This window comes from Lepidothrix coronata, unplaced genomic scaffold, assembly GCF_001604755.1.
Source record: "Lepidothrix coronata isolate B3197 unplaced genomic scaffold, Lepidothrix_coronata-1.0 Scaffold74, whole genome shotgun sequence".
Lineage (NCBI taxonomy): Eukaryota > Metazoa > Chordata > Aves > Passeriformes > Pipridae > Lepidothrix > Lepidothrix coronata.
Window position 1 is genome coordinate 2,231,878 of NW_016690254.1, and position 19,373 is coordinate 2,251,250.

Below are 19,373 nucleotides of genomic sequence, written 5' to 3' on the forward strand. Positions count from 1 at the left end.
TCTAAGTTGAGAATAGTTACACTTAATAATGCAAGGTACAATGGGATCTGTTCACCACTGCTCTTCTCATTCTTCTGGTACTTCTGTGTTGGTGTCCCAGCATGGAGCCTGTTCAGTGGGACTGTTTGCAGTGTGTCTTTATTTGCTCAACAGAAAGAAGTTCTGCTTATCTAAGCCATTTTTGCAAGTATGCTTGCATCCACAGCTGCGTGTGAGAAGGAAGAAGCTTGCCATATTCATTACACTTCCAAAGTGGCAAAAGTTTCTATGACAGATCAGTTTTTATTATAGCTGTCCAAGAGTCAGACTCTGCTTATATCAGGGAAATACCACCTGCTAAATGATGCAGTGTACTCATGCAAAAACTGTATATGTGAGTCCTAAAACCCATAAAGGTGGAAACAAAGAACAATCTGTCATTTGAGACATCAGCCAAGAGTGATTTTTTCCAAATGTCCATTGGACTTTGTTTTGAGATGTAACTGATGGTAAGAGTGAGCCTTAGCCCTTGTCTATAACTCATCACATGTGACAAGTGGAAGAGGAAGGGAGTGTACTTTACGTGAGATTTGCCCATGGATCTAGCCAAAACCTGGACACCCAGCCAAGATGTTTAGCAAAAGGCAATATTTGAGCTGGGTCATAAGCCTTGAAAAGGCAGCCATAAATCATAATTAAGGTTTTTTTATTTCCTCTGTGGTATAACTCTTCAGAGAATGGAGACTGAAATTGTTTACCAAAGCCCATTTTTTTGTGTTTGGAGAAGTGTTTAGGAAACCCGAAACGGGGTTTATTAAGCGCATCAGTGGGAGACAAAAAGGGAATTGTTGGTCTCTAAGCAGCAAGCAGCATTGACAGGCTGACTGGTGTGGTCAGAAAGGATATTTAATTTCAAAGGATAAACTACAGGATTCATTTTTTCTTTTTTATCTGAAGTCAAGCTTATCTGGTTTATGCCTTATCTAATTTAATGTATGAGAACTGTAAATTCAGCTATGTTAAGCAAACAATTTATTTTGTTTTAATTCCATTTTCTCTTTGTTTTAATAAATTTTGGTTTTGTTAGGATTACTGTTGTGTGGGTAATTTAATACAGATGTCTTCAAAGAGTAAAGAAAAATCCGTAACTCTTAAAGAGACTAGCTAAAGGGGAAAAAACATCTCTGGAACTCCTTTTCATTCCTCTGTGGTCCTGCCAGAGGGGTTTGGATTAAGGAGTTGTATCAGGAAGTCATCTTGCTGCAGTTGGTAACCATAAGAGAGAGACGAAAACTAAAGATGAGATAAAGAGTTAAGGTTTTCAGTCCATAACAATAAATTTTTAAATTTTTTAAGGTCCTATTAAGTATAGAAGTATAAATAATAGAGAGAGGTGTAACAGGTCCTGTCGAGGTGACAGGGAGTGGGATGGGCATGTAGTCTGTTTTGGAAATGAGGTAGTAAAAAAAATTAGTTTTGAGATATATAGTAATATGAAATAAGAGGGGAAATGATCAGGTTGTATTGTTTTCTCCTTCTTTTCCAACTTCATAAAACAAGATCAAGAAATCAGATATTTATGAGTAACTCGTAATCTTATAAGGTATAAATAATGTTTTAGACAGTGGGCATTTAGCCTGTAGAATTCACCGTGGAGGTCATATGGTTAAATATAGTGGTTCAATTTTCAAAAAGGGCTTGATGATATAAAGTCTCATAACAGTGACAACAAAGCATGCCTAGAGAAGGGTAATCAAATCTCATGATTTAGGACATAAGCGCATTACCTGTAACATCTGGGAAGACCTCGTTCCTCTCTGTCACCTACAAAGCTTTCTGCAATTAGTAAGGTTCATTGTGCCTATTTGTAGTGCCTAATTTCTTTGAAGCATTGCTCCTAGCAATTGTTAGGGGCAGGAAACAGTCTTCTGTATGTCATCATATAATATCAGATACTTGCACAGGACACCGTTCTGCTTTCCTGTGCTGCTGTGTTGAATGACACCAGCATGGTCTGAAACAAAAGAACCTGGTGAGGTGGTGATGCTGCGAGCTGCAAAAGCACAAATTTCCTGATACAACATCAAATAGAAGTGAACTTGAACAGTTTTCGCACATTACTTTGAGAATTAAACTCTTTTCTAAATCAGTTGTTATAGTTCATCCAAAAAACCCCCTGCATTTGTAAGCAGCAAGAAGATAACTGAACACATGAAGTAAGCAATTTCTTTTGACATAAAAATGGAACTGTATTTTATATCTGATTTTTGCGTTAGCTTTTCATTTCTGGGGTTTGCTCTAAATAGCAACTGCTGAAGATAAAATATTTTATTTGAAATGCAATACATGTAGTATATACAGAGTTAAATCCAATGTGAGATCCTCCTTTGTAAGTAAAAGCTGTAGGAAAGAATTTAGATACAGTTTCTTCTTATTTAGCAAATTAGGAAAGAGTAACATGTTTTAGAAGGTAGAAGAATATGGTATTAAGCCTTAGTAAATCAAAGAAAGAGATAAAGACACCTTCTGAGGCTGAAGGCTTGAATTATAGTGTCAGATAAATCCTAAATGTTTTGAACTGCTTTTCCAGCATCCTCTCTAAAGGAGTTCCTGAAGGGACTGGGGCATGGCCTGTGAACAGCCTTACTCCTCACTGGCCTGGGGGGTGTAGTTCCACATACAGCTTCTCTGGGAAAGGAGGTTGTACTTGTGGTTTGCACATTTTAAAAATTTATTTTACATTCCATTTTGTAACTATCAACGGAGTGCATAAAAGTCAAGGTCAAATTGAAGTAACCCTTGTGAATGAGGGAAGGTCTTTGTTTTAAATTATTGAAGACAGATTTCAGTTTGGAAAACTTTCGCTACTTATAGATGCAAACATAGTTTGCATCTTCTTTTTATTGAGCTTGTTAAACTATTTGGAGGTAATTGGAGGCAACGCACGTAGAAAGCAAGCTCAGAATAACCAAATAAATTTGATTAGCTGCATGCTGATAAAGACAAGAGGGTGAAATGATGGTTCCAGTAGCTATACGATATAGAGGACAAAGGCCACAATGTTATAAAAAGGGATGAAAAATTTGTACTTTAAATGAAATGTACTCCTGATCTGAAATAAACAGCCTTGTGACCTGTGAGTCAGTTATGGAAAGTTAGCCTCTTGAAATAACTAAGAATATTAATTTTCTTTCCTAGCTCAGTTTCTGCTTGACCAAGTTATTGTTGTAAATTGAAGCAAATTCTGTAAACTGAAGCAAATTCTGCTTTTGCAGTTTCATTTTATCTGGCTAGATAGCCACATTTATAAAAATTACACTTCTTGTAACAAAAATTATAAAAATTTCTTACACTGCACTTTTGCTTAATTAAAAACTCAGTCTGACAAGAAAAGAAAAGTAATTCAAAATGTACATTATTCCCCATTGAAAATTAGAATATATATCAGACATTGTCATTAATCAGTCCTTTTACTAGAATTGAGTGATATTACTGGGGTTATAAACGAAATTTTCCTGGGTTTGTTTGGGCTTTTTTAGGAAAACATGCAGTTACTTAAGCCTTTCTGAATGAAAAACAAAACTGCATTTTTTTTGCTTTAGGCAGATGGGAGAAATAAGATATCTTCAGTTATTCCAAGGTGTCCATATGGAAACTGAAATCAGAACAATGAGATTTTTCATCCAAAAAAGGCAAAGTAGCAGAAAAATCAATAATATGGTGGCTGAAGCCCTTAGCTGAGATGTAAGAAATTCAGCTGTAAGCACTACTTTAAACTAGGTAAGTGTAGGCACTGGTTAAAACTGACAGCCTAAGTGGAGTGCATGTGATTTAAATCCAGCCACATGAACTCCTCATCCTAATCTCACTTTATCTTCCCTGGAGAGAAATGGTTAATTTTAGGGCTTAATTCATCTGACCTATTTGCGATGTCTGCTTCACAACAAGATGAATTGTAGCCTTGAGTAGATCATGTCAAGTGTGAAGGGAGAGTGGAGTGATTAGCTCAGAAATAGATGTCTGCATCCAATCCGTTTTTCCAATCTCTCATGTTGTAGGTTACATTAACAAAATAACAGACAGTAGGACATTAGCTGTCTAGCTGGAGCTTCACCTACAGTGCTGAATGCTCCAGATGAGGTGAGGGGATCTAAGATACATTCCCACATACGTACTGGTGTATTTCCACAAACCATCTTGGGACCCGGAAAGCAACATTTTTCAAAGGAGAGAACTTTATGAAAAAACTGTGCAGCTCAATGTTCACTTCTACTCTAGTGTGACTATCTGTTTCACTGAAAGGATCATAAAACAGTTGGACAAGAAGGAGGGAGCACACAAGCATTCAGCAGCCTTGCCAAAAGTAGAATAAACATTTCTTGATTTGGGGAGATGAAGTTTCAAATGTCCTCCTCTGAGTGACCACGCTATGGAAAGAATATCAGTTTGTTTGTCAGTGTTATTTCCTGTTCTCAAGTTGCTTAATATGCTCTCGTTTTTGCAACACAGTACACAGGGTAAAGAATTCCTGGTCTAGTGGCTGCACTCTTTCTTTACATCAGAAATCTGCTCTCTTCAGAAAGCTGAAATGCTAACAAACATGTGGGGGCTGAAAGTGCCTAGCTAAACATTTCAGCAGGTTGAGGCAAAAGAGGGGTTTTGTCTGTAAGGAAGGTTTGCATGTTTCCTGGCTCCAGCTAGCTGAACACTCTGCTGTGCAAAAGAGGGTTTTAATAAAGCTTATACTTTTTTTCCTTTGAAAACCAGATTTTCAGCCTTCTGAGCTCATTTTGGGGGTAAAGAGATGCTTTCTACTCTGAACAGGTTAGGTAACTTTTGTTGGCCACATTTTTTTCCCAAGTAATTATACTTCAAGGGCCCTGTGTTACAACTTCTGCCCGAAATTGTTTTTAGGGAGTAACTGGAAGCACTGCTGAATGGGGTTCCTTGGTGCTTTTCCTTCTCTGTTCTCTCCTTAAATGCTTACACATTTGTTAAATGCTGCCTGTTTGTCTGTTACCACAGACAAATGTTATATGTTGTCATGTGTTGGACTTTTTGCCTAACACTGAATTTGTTTTTCCATGTGGAAAGTGCAAGTAAGAAAATACTGGAGTTGTTTAACCTGTATGAAATAGCTGAAAGACTGTTTGCAATGTGATTATTAAGTATATTCAAACCAGGTAGCACAAAGAACGGGAAGAGAAATGGAAGTGCAAATCAAACTGCCTCTTTTTTTTTCTTTCTTGTCATCCTCTTGTGGTATTATGTAGATCCCCAGCCAGATGGCTACTGGCTATAAGCTGTGCGTGGATTCACAGGATTTTTACTCCTCTGTTGGTTTCCCATCTGTCATAAACTCAGAAGCTGCAATCCAGAGACTGACATGAATGTCAGTGTCTTCTTTAGCACAGTGAAACCGTTACACTCGAAGGCTGCAGCAAGAGCACGAATGAAGACAGGACAGTGTCTGTTTTAACAGCCAAGCTGCTAGACTGGGGAGTAAAATTTCTTGCAGTTGGTTTAAACTAGCACTTCAAACTAGTTTGACCACTGTGGTGGCAGCAGCCTACGACGAACACTGCCTAAAAAGTCTCCTCAAAAGGAGTTTTGCTCTGTTGTTGGAGCTCAGCGAAGATTGTAAACCCACAATTGGTTTCGGTAGGAAATCTCATGTCTAAAAATAAAATAACAGACTGTCTTCAGCAGAGAAAAGGTGATAAAAATCAGAATCTCTCAGCCCCTGGAGAACAGATGTGAAGCGTCTTAAAACAATACCTTGGTCTTTCTTCTCTTTAAAATGACCAGTTCAGGATTCCATAAGTTTTCCTTCAGCATGGAAGGAAAAACATGTTTGTCACTTGGACAAACACATTCAGTTTCTGTTAATGTAGGTGAAAACAGTGAAAAGCATCTTAGATCTCATAGTGTAAGTTAGAACAAGGTGATAGTTACTTTGTGGTCACCCACCGCGCCTCAGCATCACTGAAACAAAGAAACCTCGCTCCTCAATGTAAAAGAAGGTCTCATAGTCTTACTTTATATCTTGTCAGATTCAAAAAAGCAAAATGAAAAACTAAGTTAAACCTTTATGAAACAGGTATGAACAAGTGAAATAGAAATAGGGGCTGAGCACACTCTAGAAACTGTTTTAGAATTCATTTTAGCATGTAAATGTATCAAAAAGAAACATGTATATAAGCCCGTAAGGAAATCACTACTATTATGAAGTCTTCCCATGTTTAGACTTGGTGGTCTTTATTAATGGATTTGACTTACATGAGAATAAAAGTTACACCCCTGTGGGAAAATAACCACTTTCCTGAGGAGTAGCTGTCTGAAATCAAGCAATCTGGTAATCCAGCTTCAAAAACCCTGTCAGGAGCAAATTAACCTCTCCGTTTCCACTTTGTGTTCAGTTCAGTAGGAAAGGGAGCAGCTGAAGAGGATGATGAAGTGTTAGACTGTGTTTCAGGTGGTTTCTAGTGCATGGTGAAGTAGCCTGGAGTTAACTGCCTTATTCAGCATCAGGCATCACAACTGGAGTCGTTCCAGTCAGATGCTTCAGCAGCACAGTGGACTCCAGGTCTTCTGCCTAGGCTGAAAGAACACCACATGATGAAATAAGATATTGATTGGAAAGACTGCCAGAACTCTAGCATTTTATTTCCTCTGTTTCCTGCAGAATATTGTATTGTAAATCCAAGCTTCAAGTCAACGGCTTGCCCTTTGTTATAACACCATAATGTTGTGATACGCTTGCAGTTCTTTTGCTTTGCGTTAGGCAGAAAAGATTTTTGCAGAAATCACAACAGAAGGCTGTATTTCGTGAATGACATTTTCTGAAATTTAGGATAAGTTGATTGTAGGATTAGGTAATTTTTCCAGACTTTCACTTCTGTTGGTAGCCACGGGGATGACACGCTGTGAATTGCCCCCACCTTGTAGGGATAAGGCTCTGTGTCAGAGCTCTGGATCATTCATCTGCATTCAGGTTAAAGGAATAAAATAAAATCCCATCCAAATTCTGGTAGTAGAAAACCTGAAATAATCTGAAAAGTGAGGTCCTACTTCTGATGACAAAATTATTAATCCTATGTTTCTGTGTTCAAAGGAAATGCCTGAGAACAGAACAGTATGGCCCCGTTGCCTTTAATAAACCTCAGCCCTAGATAATGATAGAGCAGGAAGAGCTCTTGAGTGTTCAGGAAGTAATGTCCTCCCTAAAGGACTTTGTAATCTGCTCTATGTCATTGATATCAGAGCTGCAGAGGGCTCTTTTGTACCTCTGATCTGCAGCTCCAGCAAATGCCATGGACATGCATATGAATATAATAGCAAGCCACTGGTCAAAGTAATAATTTTTCCACAGAAGTAATACAGAACAGATATTAAATGCAAGAATCAGGCTGATGTGGAATGGATTTTCAGAAAGAAATATATAATTCCATTCACCCGCAATGAGTCCTGAAGAAACCTTGAGAAGAATTACCTACATTAAAAAATAAAGACATATTGTAAGTTGGCTTCAGATAAGAGAAGAAATAAGAGTTGGAAGCATCTGAAAGTAATAGGTAATAGAAAATGTATCAAAAGAGATCACCCTAGAGCTCGCACTGAGATCTTTGAAACAGCTCAACAAATTTGAGACTGCGGTCCCAGATTACATGGATGGTGTTGGGAAAGATTCTGTGCTAGAAAAAACCTTTTGCCAACCTCCCCCACAACATCGGCCATATCAGGAGCTGGTTAGAAAATTAAATGGTATATTCCCCTTGTCTCCTTTAAACAACTTATAGAAAGGACACACTAACCCGCAGCAGTAGGGTGAGGTTTTCTTGATGTCAGCTGTTACCAGGTTTACTGAGAAACTGCTGCTATCTGAAGTAATGGCAATATGTTTCCAGCACCTGATCTGATCTTTGGAAGATCTTTATTTCTTTGAGTAATGTTTCTCTTTATAAAGTTTTTGGGTTTTAAACTTACTTTTTATCATTTTTTCCATGTTTTATTTGTCAACTTTTGCAGCAAAGATAAAAAAAGAAGGATCATGATTATACTCAGCTGTTTTCCACTTCAGGATTTGTTTAGTTATGAATGCAGTTGTTTTTCACTGTACATTGGTTTTCATGAAAACTGCTGTTCTCACATGTATAAATTGTCCTCTAGGCAAGCTTTGTCCTTGTCCAGACATGAACATTTTGGCAGAAGAGCTAAGGGCAATATGAAGTAAGAAAGTGCAAACATAATAAATTACCTGCTTTTGAGGTATAAAAAAATATTTGAAATGTCAATGGAAAAAAAAAGAATCAAAATGGACCTTAGAAAGGGGTAGGGATTAAGGCTTCACTAAGGAGTGATGATAGACTTGGTTTGGGGCAGGATGAGAGGAGAGCTTCATAGGAGAGCATGTAATTAGTGAGTTTGAGTACAGCCTATGAAGGAGAGAGTATATGCTCCAAATACACTTCACAGTGTACTTTTAAGCCAGATGCCTGTGCCCAGCCTAGGAAATACATTCTCCAAAAAGCATAGAGAAGAAAACTTAGCGAGGTGGGGACTAGGGGAAAGGCTTCCAGTTCCATGATATATTCTTTGTCTTGCTCTTGTCTTGATGAACTATCCCACAACTGGGGGAGTGTTGCATGAGATTTTCAGGTCCATTATTTCTGACTTTTGCCTTGAATTTCAGAAGAAGAATCTAAAGCTCAGATGTTACAATTTGATCCTCTCCCTGCCTTAAAGTTTCTTTTGATTAATGCTGTAGAAGTCTGTAAGCTTTGGCAGTGTTTATCTTTGGCTCATCTTACCTGCATTACAGATCAATGTGTTTTAACTCTGTAAGTTCTGAGCACATTTCTGAAGGTTTCCAAGGGTAAGCCCAGGCATATTGGCCTTGAAGGAGCTTCAGTTTGGAAACCTTAGTTGGTTCAGAATTGTACTTGGTTTTTCTTATATAGTATCAGCTTTCCTGGAGATGACAAGAGAAAGTCTCCTCTGAGCTAATGTTGCTTGTGGCCTGACTGCTGGTGAAAAGTGGTCATGCCTGCATAACACCCTGACTTTGAAATAATTCAGTATCTGAGCAGTTATAGAAGTTGTGTAGTTGTGCTTTTATCTACGCAGAGGGAGAGGCCAAAAAGAAGAGATTTGAAAGAAACAAGTTCAGGCAGAATTCGTTTTTGTTCAGGAGCAACAAAAATTGATTCAGCTGCCTTTTGTCAATAAAAATGCAGCCTGGTAGAGGAATAGGTATTGCAGACATCTAAGGTTTAGGTCCTGTTGCTTGCACCAGGATCACAATTTGTACTTTAAAGATAGTGTCAGTTGTGTGTAGTCCAAAGAAAGAGAAGAAAAAAACAGCAGTTTGAAATCTCACGTTACTTTGCAAAAAGTCAACATCAGCTCCTTATTTTACCATAGAGCTTACATAATCTGCAATAAATTTATCTTTTTTTCATGATTTAGTGCTTTTCCATACATTCTGAATTCTTTGACCTGGAAAATGTCTCTCTTTTCCTCATTGTTTAGTGAGAAACTGACCTTATGCAGAATAACATTCCCTGCTAATACACCTTGAAAAATCATTTATTTATTTATGTCATCATACCTTATTTATTATACCTTACTTACTGGCAGAGAAATTTATTACATCAGTTCAGTTGAGGCTTACAGAACAACCAAGCTCCTTAGCTTTCAGAGCAGAAAGGAAGATGATGATCAAAAGCTTGCTTTCGGAGAAGGAGCTGCTCTTCTCATTTACATTTCTTAGTGTTTTCTAAGATGTCTTCCACCTCTCACTTTTTATTAGAGAGAGTTTCAGAATCAAAGTGGCACCTATTTATCATCCAAACTGAAATTCCAGCCCTCACCGTCAGCCTTCTTTGGCCATGATTTTTCCCCTTTTATGACCAAGTGAGCACTGGAGCCTGTCAGGATGCGTAGCAGAGATTAATCATCTCTGCTCACTACAGCCAAGCGAGTGGACAGGAAGCATCTATTTACTGAGGGCTTGTCTACGTGGGGAAATAGCCCAGGCTGCTCATTAGGAGTTAACTCCTTCCATGGACTCTCCTCGAGCATTTTTCAGTGGTTTGGCTTCAGGCTGCTTTGGAAAATACGGAATTTGGTGTTGGGTGTACTTAAACCACTGAAAGCCTGCATTGGCATGCAGTGTGGGTTCAGAACATGATCCTGTCTCCACGTGTCACCTAATCTTCTGTAACTGACCCTCTTCATACTCTTAGTCTGTGGCAAATGGAAGGTAAAACGTGTTAGTTCAAGCCTCTTACATCAATTCTTGTGTGTGTAACTTGCTTGTGTGTCTGTGCGCCTGTGCACTCATACAGGGGAGCCCAGAGCGTTGCTCATGACAATTTGGGTGCAAGTGTTATTTTTCATAACTCCCCAAATAAACAAATCTGATGAGAACTCATTATTTTTCATGATAGGGGACAAGAACTGTGTAGGATGATCTTTTACACCCTGTATGAGCTGTGTATTATTTAGTGATGTTGAAGTTAGTCATATTGGACTGTCTTTTTTGTAGGCATTTCTTTGACCAAAAACAGCTTGAAGTCTGTTTAATACTAGTCTAGTATACCATCATCCTGAAAATAAGGGGCTTTGTTACTATGGGAGTTAAAGTTTATATTCATGAGAAACTTGCATCACTTTACAAAATCCCTATTTTTAAAGCAATTTATAGTAGTGCAATCTCCATTGTGGAAACTATTTAGTGTAACTTAATTTCATTAACTAAGCCTTAACCAAACCACACGAAATTGTTTTTCTAATTGAAATTATGTTCATTTAGAAGTTTGATAAATGCATTAACACTGTATGCATTTTCAGTGGGAATAGAATAGAAGAGAGTGGAAAAGAAAATAAAATAATATTTCGGTTATAAGGGTCCTACAGTAATCATATAGTCCAACTGCATGACCACTTCAGGGCTGACCAAAAGTTAAAGCATGTTATTAAGGGCAAATGCCAAATGCCTCTTAAGCACTGATAGGCTTGGGGCATGGACCACCTCTCTAGGAAGGCTGTTCTGGTGTTTAAACACCCTGTGGGGAAATTTATACTCCTAATGTCCAGTCTAACCCTCCCCAGCACTGCTTTGAAACATTATTTTCTCAGTAAAACAAAAACTTGTGTGGTTTTTGATGTCCCTTTTTAACTGTTAGTTTTGTTACTAGCTATAAAAAAATGCTCTCTATGTGTTTAATACCTATTAAAAGTTGAAATACTAAGGAAAATACTGCTTATTTTAAAAGATCAATGTAGAACCTTGTATTAAGACAGATCCTTAGCAGAAAATATATTATGTGTTTCAGCTTACCTAGGCACTATAACTGGAGTAAAACATGATGACCATTACAAAAAAAAAAGTGAACTGAAAGAAGCTGGTGTGGCTACATTGCTAGTAACAGATTTGGCTCTTTGCTTTCAGCCCTTTCAACTGTACTACTTTCTTTGACAGCTGTGTTCTCTTTTCCAAACTTACATTGCTAGATAAAGTTTTATTCAGTGATTTCTGCCAGAGAGGAACAAAGGATAGTTTTCTTCCAATTTTTAGGACGACATTTGCTATTGTGTGTTAAATTCCAGACTGGGGTTGGCTGGAGGGGCAGCAGAATACAGGATTACATTTTAGCCCTGTACATATATTTGTATCTGTTAGCAAACAAACCCACTTTGTTTGACAGCCTTTGTTTGGGATATATGGCTATTATTCTGTCTTTCTCAGCAGCAAGTATTGATGCTCATATCAGGTTTTGTTAAAATCTGTTTACACTTACACTTTTTAGAAATTCTCTTTTGGGATGGCACCTCAACATTTGTGTCAAGTTCTCGCTAATGGGGTTAGTTAATTAAACAAGAAAGTCCAGGTTTGGTTTCAAAAGAAAAATAAAAAGGATTCTACCATTTAGGTACTGATGATTCAGAATGTCTGAGCTTAAAATTCAAGTGCCGTATGCCTTAGCCCCAGTGAAGGACACTTACTTAGTCATTCTGAATTGAATACAATACAAATGAAGTAAATGCAATATCAGGGACTAAAATAGAGTTTACACATATGTGTAGTAAAAGTGTTCTTGGGGCCTTTAATTCTGTACTGTCCTTGGCTCAGATTTCTACGCTGGCTCACTGCCATCTTGAAAATGGCACAAGGTAGCAGCAAAAGCTTTCTTGTATTCTGTGTACAGGAGTTGGAAAAAAATTAAATTGCAGAGAGAAAGAAGCAAACCACTGCAGTTTTGTATTCATGCAGTCGTGTTTTCTGTCTGTACTGCACTTCATGGGGCTGTGGAGCCTTGCAAAACCTCACTCAAGAAGTTGCATGACATCAAACCTTGCAGTTGGGAAAAGCAAAAGGTGAGGCCGCACAGAACAGTAGGGGCACATGGGAAGTATTTAGGATAATTGAATAGAGTGTGTAGACCTTAATCTAACAGTGAAATGAAAAGATTTTCATTAGGAATGACACACATTCAACATACAAAAATCTTCTCTAGTTTAATAACTTCCAAAATGACAGCATTACAGCCTGAACCACAAAAAAGCACGCTAAAGAATTCAGTGACTTTTATTGTTTTATAGTCTCATTTTCTGAGTTTAGTTTAATTAACAGAGAAATTTTGCCTATTTTGGCCACAGTCCTTTGTTACATCTTTCAGCTTCACTAACATCATTCAACACCTCCATAAATTTTTTCATTGCAAGGATGTACAAGTCAGTCAGCAGTGGAAAGTTTACTCCAAAACCCTGAAAAGTCAGCAGAAAGGCATTTGTTGATTTTAGTGGATTGGGATTAAGTCCAGAATAAATATCTAATGATACCAAAACACTTACTTATTCTTAAACATCTGAAAATTACTTTATATGCAAAAATCTTTATCTGATTACCCTCACTCACAAAAGAGTCTCCTGCTACCAGGTGCCCAGCTACTCCTTGGTTATGCTTGTAATCTTGCATGCTCATGAAGACAAGTGGTTGGTAAACAAAATATGGGATTGATTACTCCTGCCAAAAGCTTTGTTGTCACCCTAGCAGCTACTCCCCCCACTTTTCGATCACCCGGTGTGGAAGGCAGACCTGAAGTTTAACTTCCTCTTGTTGTCTCCCCACGTATGACCGATGCTGCTGCTCAGTCAAGACATTTTCACCTGCACCTTTCTTATGTAAAAATAGAGTAATTATTATTTTTAACTCACAGTTATTGTAGGAGGGACAGACTAAAGAGTTTATGCTCCCGCTAAACTGGTGATGAAAGATATGTTTTAACAGCAGTTTAAATTGTAAACTAAATTGTAAGCTTACAGAAGTTCATAGTACAACAAAGACTTGTATGAAATCCAGGCACCCAAACTCTGCATCAACTTGCAAATTTGTAATCTGGATTTTAATAGGAGGCTCCTATTTAATACAAGAACAAAGCAAAACATTTGGAACTACTTGTACTGCTGATATATACAGTTTTACGCTGACTATAAAAAGTTACATTTTAAGAAATACTAGAACCCGTAATATAATGTACATATAAATATGAAGCTAATTTTGTGTTTAAGTTTCCTAACCACCCCAAACTCTGCCAGTCTCACAGCATGAAAGCCACAAAAACTAGGACTGAGCCTAGCTTCTTCCTCCTGTTGAGCCTGAAAGGTTTTCACTGTGTAGTGTGGAAGAAATAATAGCAAGCCCCAGGGATGCAGGGCTGAAGGGCAGAAAGTAGCAGCTGAGCAGTGGCAAGGATCAACTTCTTAAACCTTCTTTCCATTGCAATTAACTGCATACCGAATCTCAGCCAAATGGTGGTTAATAGCAGGGATGAAGTTTAACCTGTTTGACTTTGCACTGGAAGGGACGAGCACCACAGGTAGCCTCACTTACAGCGAAGTACTAACAGAAGATTTAACAAGCTACTACTTGTCAGCTCTTAATTAGCAGCTCCCATCAGAACAGTAGCACCCAACTGCAGCACCGTCTGCTTCAGTGCAAAGTCCAATTCATTAGTTAAGTTTTCAGAATCATCATATCTTGCTTGGACGATGGTATTTAACAGCTGAAACATGGCAAGATTTGACTACCTTTCAGTTTTTTCTGTACTTAGGGAGAGTTTCTAGCTAAACTTAGTGCCTGATAGTCTCAGCTAAATTGGATGCAAGCAGCAGGTCAGGAGGTTCCTTGAGCTAAATCCATTGAATGCTGCAAGGTGATTTTTGTTTATTTTGACTTGCAGCGTGGATTTCCATATCCACTGCTATTGCAGGAGACAGCTGTACAGCATTTGATTCAGCCAAGTGTGTGCTAATGACCAGTAGCCTTGTTGTTTGTTTGCCGCTGCTGTGACATTGCCGCCTCGTGGCAATGACACTTTGCTGGGGGCTTGGAGAAGTTAAGCCATGCTGTGTGTATTCACGAGATAGAGCACAGGTTGCTGAGCTGTCTGTGAGAAGTGTTGAGCTCCTGAGGAAAGTTGTGCACAGCAAAGTGGTATACTTTTCGAAATGTGCTTAGGACATTAAAGAGGGATTCAAAATATAAGGTATGGTAAAACCATGCTCCAATTGCACTGAGGAACAGTTAGAGAGTTGAAAACTGAGAGGATAAATTGTTAGCTTTGAACCCTGTATAACTGAGGATGTGATGGAAGTGTGTGAGCTGGCACATCAGCCACGCAAAACGCTCCCTGTTAGGAGAATATTTCTTGTATTCTGCAGGTCCTGTGGATGCCTACAAAACCTAATACAGATCCTACTGATATAAATTCCTAGATTTCCAGCCATCTATGTTTGTCAACCTTTATCCAAGAAGGTGCATCCTACCATAAACTTGCAAGCAGAATGTGACAGAAATGGCATGAAGCAAATAATTTTGTATGGACAGGGGATACCGTAGCTAAATGAGCATGACGCTCAGCAAATCACATGTGGGAAATTAATGTTTACTTCAGCTTTTACTTTTTATTTCCAGGATTTTGAAATGAATGCTATAACAAAAGAGGAGGATGAGAAACATCTTCAAGCATTTATATGCAAATGTGCATCTCAATATTGTGGTTTTACATAGTCTCTGGACTCTTTAAACTCTGGAGTTAAAACTTCTTTAGAACACTGCATGGGTGAATCAGCCTCTTTGGATATTTAACCTCTGAGCCATAGATTCTTACACATACTCACACACACTGCATGTTTATGCTTGCGTGAACCCACACTTAAGCAAATAATCAGGAGTGATAAATATAGACTTAAGAATCTAAAGTGTGTCCTGTTAAACTATAAACTGTTATTTGCATGAATAGGTTGTGCATGTGGAAGCACTGGGAACATTTTCTGTTGCTTGGAAGTAGCACTCCAAAGCATTGTATGAACTATTAGCAGTCTGATATAAGTTATTTTTAATATTTTATAATAGACTTTGTAGTAATTCAGAAAACTGCTTATATTTTTGCATGAGTGCAGGGAGTAGACTGTTGTGGTTAGTTTTACCATGGAGGAAGAGTGACTGCAATGAACAGCAAGAAATATGCCACAATCTTTTAATCTTTTTCTGTAATGCAAAAAAGACTATATTTTTTCTATACCATGCAATTAAAAGATTAAAATAACACTAAAGTAGTCTAGACTTTTGGAAAAAAACCCTTATTTTTGTATTTTTGGCAGTATGGTGTGTAAGACCTTCTATTTCAGTAGTGGAGTATCAACTCTGGAGTTTAGCAAAAGTACCCTTAAATAGTAAACCAGAGTTATGAAAATTAAACGTATATTCTTTGAAGGCAGAACACCTGCTAAAATTATTGTGTCTTACAAAGGAAAAAAAAAAAAAAAACAAAAAGGAACAGAATAGGTGTGATTGCTGTGTCCCATGTGTCAGAATCCTTAGTGCTATTGTTTCCAGACAAATGAGGGAGAAGAGTGTGTGCAGCAGTGGGAGCAGGGAGCCAGCCAGGAGGGAACTATTTGGGGGCCACCCACACCAGTTGTGTTTTGGGGTAACTCCTGGTCCAGTGATGTGACCTTCCTGGAGTGTTTGGAGCCTGAGAGTCACATGTGGGTACTTGGAGCTGGCCATGGCACAGGGCATGGCGTGTGTGTGCTTCAGGCCAACGAAGCACGATAAGGATGGGACAGGGGGCTGGTTGGGGAATTTGTTCCAAAAGCACATTCCGAAGGAAACAGGGAAGCCCATAGGGCCTTCGCAGGGAGAAACCTCCCTGTGCCCACCAGCGGCCATCTGAGGTACCCCTGTGCAGCCACAGGGCTTCAGGAACTCATGATTACAGCACTTCTTACTCTCCCTTTCCCTGCCTAGGACATGGGCCTGGGAGGCGCAAGGGGGAATTCCTTATCTCCAAAGCTCAGCCTTTCCTTGGCTGCATAGTGGGGTGATGGGGCCATGCAGAGGTGGCAGGTGGGACCCTGCCCTGTGCTGAGGCTCTGGGGCTCAGGCGTCGCGGGGGTGTGAGAGAAAAGCCCTCACCCCCTTTGCCAGGCGCGCTGAGCGCGCCGCTGTCACGGGCGGCCATATGCCGGGCTGCCAAAAATAACGGCTATTTTTAAAGGAGTTGGGATAACACGACCTGCTTCGCTTGTTACAGAATAAACTGAGAACTGGTCTGTTGTTTCACGCTGATATCAGGGTCAAGAAGGGCGAGTGTTTCCTCCTCAATCCTCGTATGTGGATGTGATGCCGTGCAGGAGATCCCGTGTCCAGCTTGTTGGCTGCCGTATCGTCTGACAGCTTTTATAGCAGAGAGCTTGTAGAAAGCTGGGATAAAAAGAATGATCTCACTCTCAGTCAGTTCTGCGTTAGGAAAAAAGTTTTATGCTAAGATAATAGGGCTGTAAAAATTGTCCATTTTTGTGTTAGGGTCTAACCATTTTTGTATTTTACAGGTCTATTTCTCTTAAAAATTAAATTCTACAAATAATTATATGTTTCTCTTACAAACTAGGAGGGGTTTTTTTTCACTTGTAAAAGTTTGTGTTCTGTGAAATGAATGCAGAGGAGCTCACAGGGATGCAGTGTCTTCTCCCACTATTCCCAACAGAGATTTTCTTTCTCTGAATCATTCTCAGGCGATGCTATCTACTGCTGTCACTCTTAGCTGTATGTCTGTCACATTTCCTCTTATTCTTCCCTCAAAAGTGTATACTTGGCCTTTTTTTCTTTTTTTCTGGGAGATCCATCCAGTTACCCTTGCTTTAAATCCCAGCAGGAAGAGCTTTCTAAAGCAGAAGTGTGGGATCGATGTGTCACCAGCCCACACCTTCTTTTGTGCTGCTCTGCTCTGCCCTTCCCTGCTATCTCCTGCAGCGAGAGGTGCCTCATGGACCTGGACATTTACATACCACTTCACATCATCTTTTTTTTTCCTTTTTTTTTTTTTTTAATGGGCGACATAACATTAAGTATAATGCTGTTAAATCATTTCTTATCCTTAATAATGGATCATTGCCATTCATTTCATTACACCTGTAGAGTGAGTGAGTGTTGCTGAGCTAATATCAGATCTAAAACTTGACAGCCCTCTTTGACAAGTGCCTGTAGGTCCCATTGACTTGAAATTTACATTGCTACAACTGATGGAATACTCAAATCTGTTTCATTTTTCTGAATTTGAGAGCAGGGACACTTTTAATACTTAAATTCCCATCTTTAACATTGCACAGATGGTGAAATGTTTTTGCATTTTTTATATTATTTTAGGTTACTGAAGTTAATATTCTGCTAGCTACAAATATCCGTGTGCATACCACAGAGTTCATTCTGAGGACAGAGCTCTAAAATAAATTATAGACCTTGGTAGCACTCGTAAATCAGTCATTTTTTTTTCATTGAGAAAGTGGTGGCACTGGAAGAAAGTTATTTAGTGATCAAAATGCATCGTTAAGCTTTTAAAAAGGGATTCAGTGCCTGTAGTAGAGCTGTAGGCGATTTATGGCTTATCTGTACTCATTGCCTCGAGCTTTTGGAAAATTTGTAAACAAAGCCAGATGCTCATTATGTTCCTGTTCAGGGTTGGTTAGATGGGTAAATGCCATCAGAAGCACTTTGGTCCTGTTGGGTTTTAGCATGTTACAGAAAATGGAATTATTCCAAAATATTTTTTTTAAACGTTTGTCATCCATGAAAATATACTTCTAGTTTCTGCTCATAGAATGGATTTTTTAAAATAGCTGTAAATTATAAAAATATGGAAGTAATACTCTGAGAGCTGCATTGTGTGCTAAACTGTGGGTCCAGCTTTTTCTCTGTGTCAGAGTTCATACTTACACTGTGTGATGGAGTCGAGCAACAGTCACCCTTTTTAAGGATTTCAGGCAATGCAGGAGGCTGTGGCAGTTTCAGTTCAGGGTAGCTTTGCATTTTTACCAAATATGAGGGAACTGAGGTGCAAACTAAGTGAGTTTTCTTAACCAGTTTCATAAGTTGAGTCGTTTGCTATTGATTTGACATTTTTTGCTGCTTGCCTTTTGTCTTCTGTATAGATTACATGCTGTGAAAGGGGTTCTTGTAAACTACTTTTTTTTTTTGCTTTTTACTGCTCTTTAAACACAAGGAAACATGCTGTTATATACAAATTGAATTGCTATATTACAATAAATTTTTTCTTGTAATCATATTTATTGCAATATAATCATCATGTAATCTATTTCATAATTCGTGATTAACTTTTTGTTGTATTTTTTTTTTTTGTTTATTGGCTGCAGCTGACCAAGTAAACGGGTCATGGCACGCTTAACGAAGAGACGACAGGCAGATACAAAGGCTATCCAGCATCTTTGGGCAGCTATAGAAATTATCCGGAACCAGAAGCAAATTGCTAACATTGACCGTATTACAAAGTAAGTGACCTGTTCCAAAAAAAGTCTTGATGAGGGGGAAGGTTGATGCTATTAAAAGCCCTTAGAAACAGAGATAGTAAACATCGAGAAAGACCGTGAAACAGTTGCGTGTACTTCTGTGTTACTAATTATTTAATTATTAAAAACCCAAACTTACTGAACTGAGCACCCGAAGATCCTAAAGTGAGGTTTAATACATTGAATTGAGATCTTACCCTGTATTTGTTTTGCATAAACATCTTTAGGAAATATGTAACATTTACAGTGCTTTAACTGCGTTTAGCATTTCAGAGGTGTACTCACTTGATAGCTTGGTTAAAAATACTAGAACTAGATATAACAGTTAAGGACAAAAAGGCAATAAAATCTGTAAATAATCTATTTCTTTAGGAAAATGTGATAAGCCAGTGGAGAACTCTTTTCTAGAAGGTGAAGAGAAACCTGAAACATCAGGTTGCTCAAGTAAATAAGCCATATTTGCCGAAATGTGTGTAAGTTGCTATTAAAGAAGACATGGCACGATTACCACCTGTGATTAA

The 19,373-nt window shown here is 38.5% G+C and overlaps 1 protein-coding gene across 4 annotated transcripts in view; it reads left to right on the forward strand.

The window, feature by feature from the left end:
* ZMYND11 (zinc finger MYND-type containing 11) overlaps window positions 1–19,373 on the forward strand; it is a 105,889-nt gene that overhangs the window by 26,010 nt on the left and 60,506 nt on the right. For all 4 annotated transcript variants that reach the window (XM_017819381.1, XM_017819384.1, XM_017819385.1 and 1 more), the window contains exon 2: window positions 18,700–18,834. In XM_017819381.1, coding sequence (XP_017674870.1) covers window positions 18,719–18,834 — 116 coding nt within the window. In that variant the 5' untranslated portion in view covers window positions 18,700–18,718. The remainder of the gene's footprint in view (window positions 1–18,699; window positions 18,835–19,373) is intronic.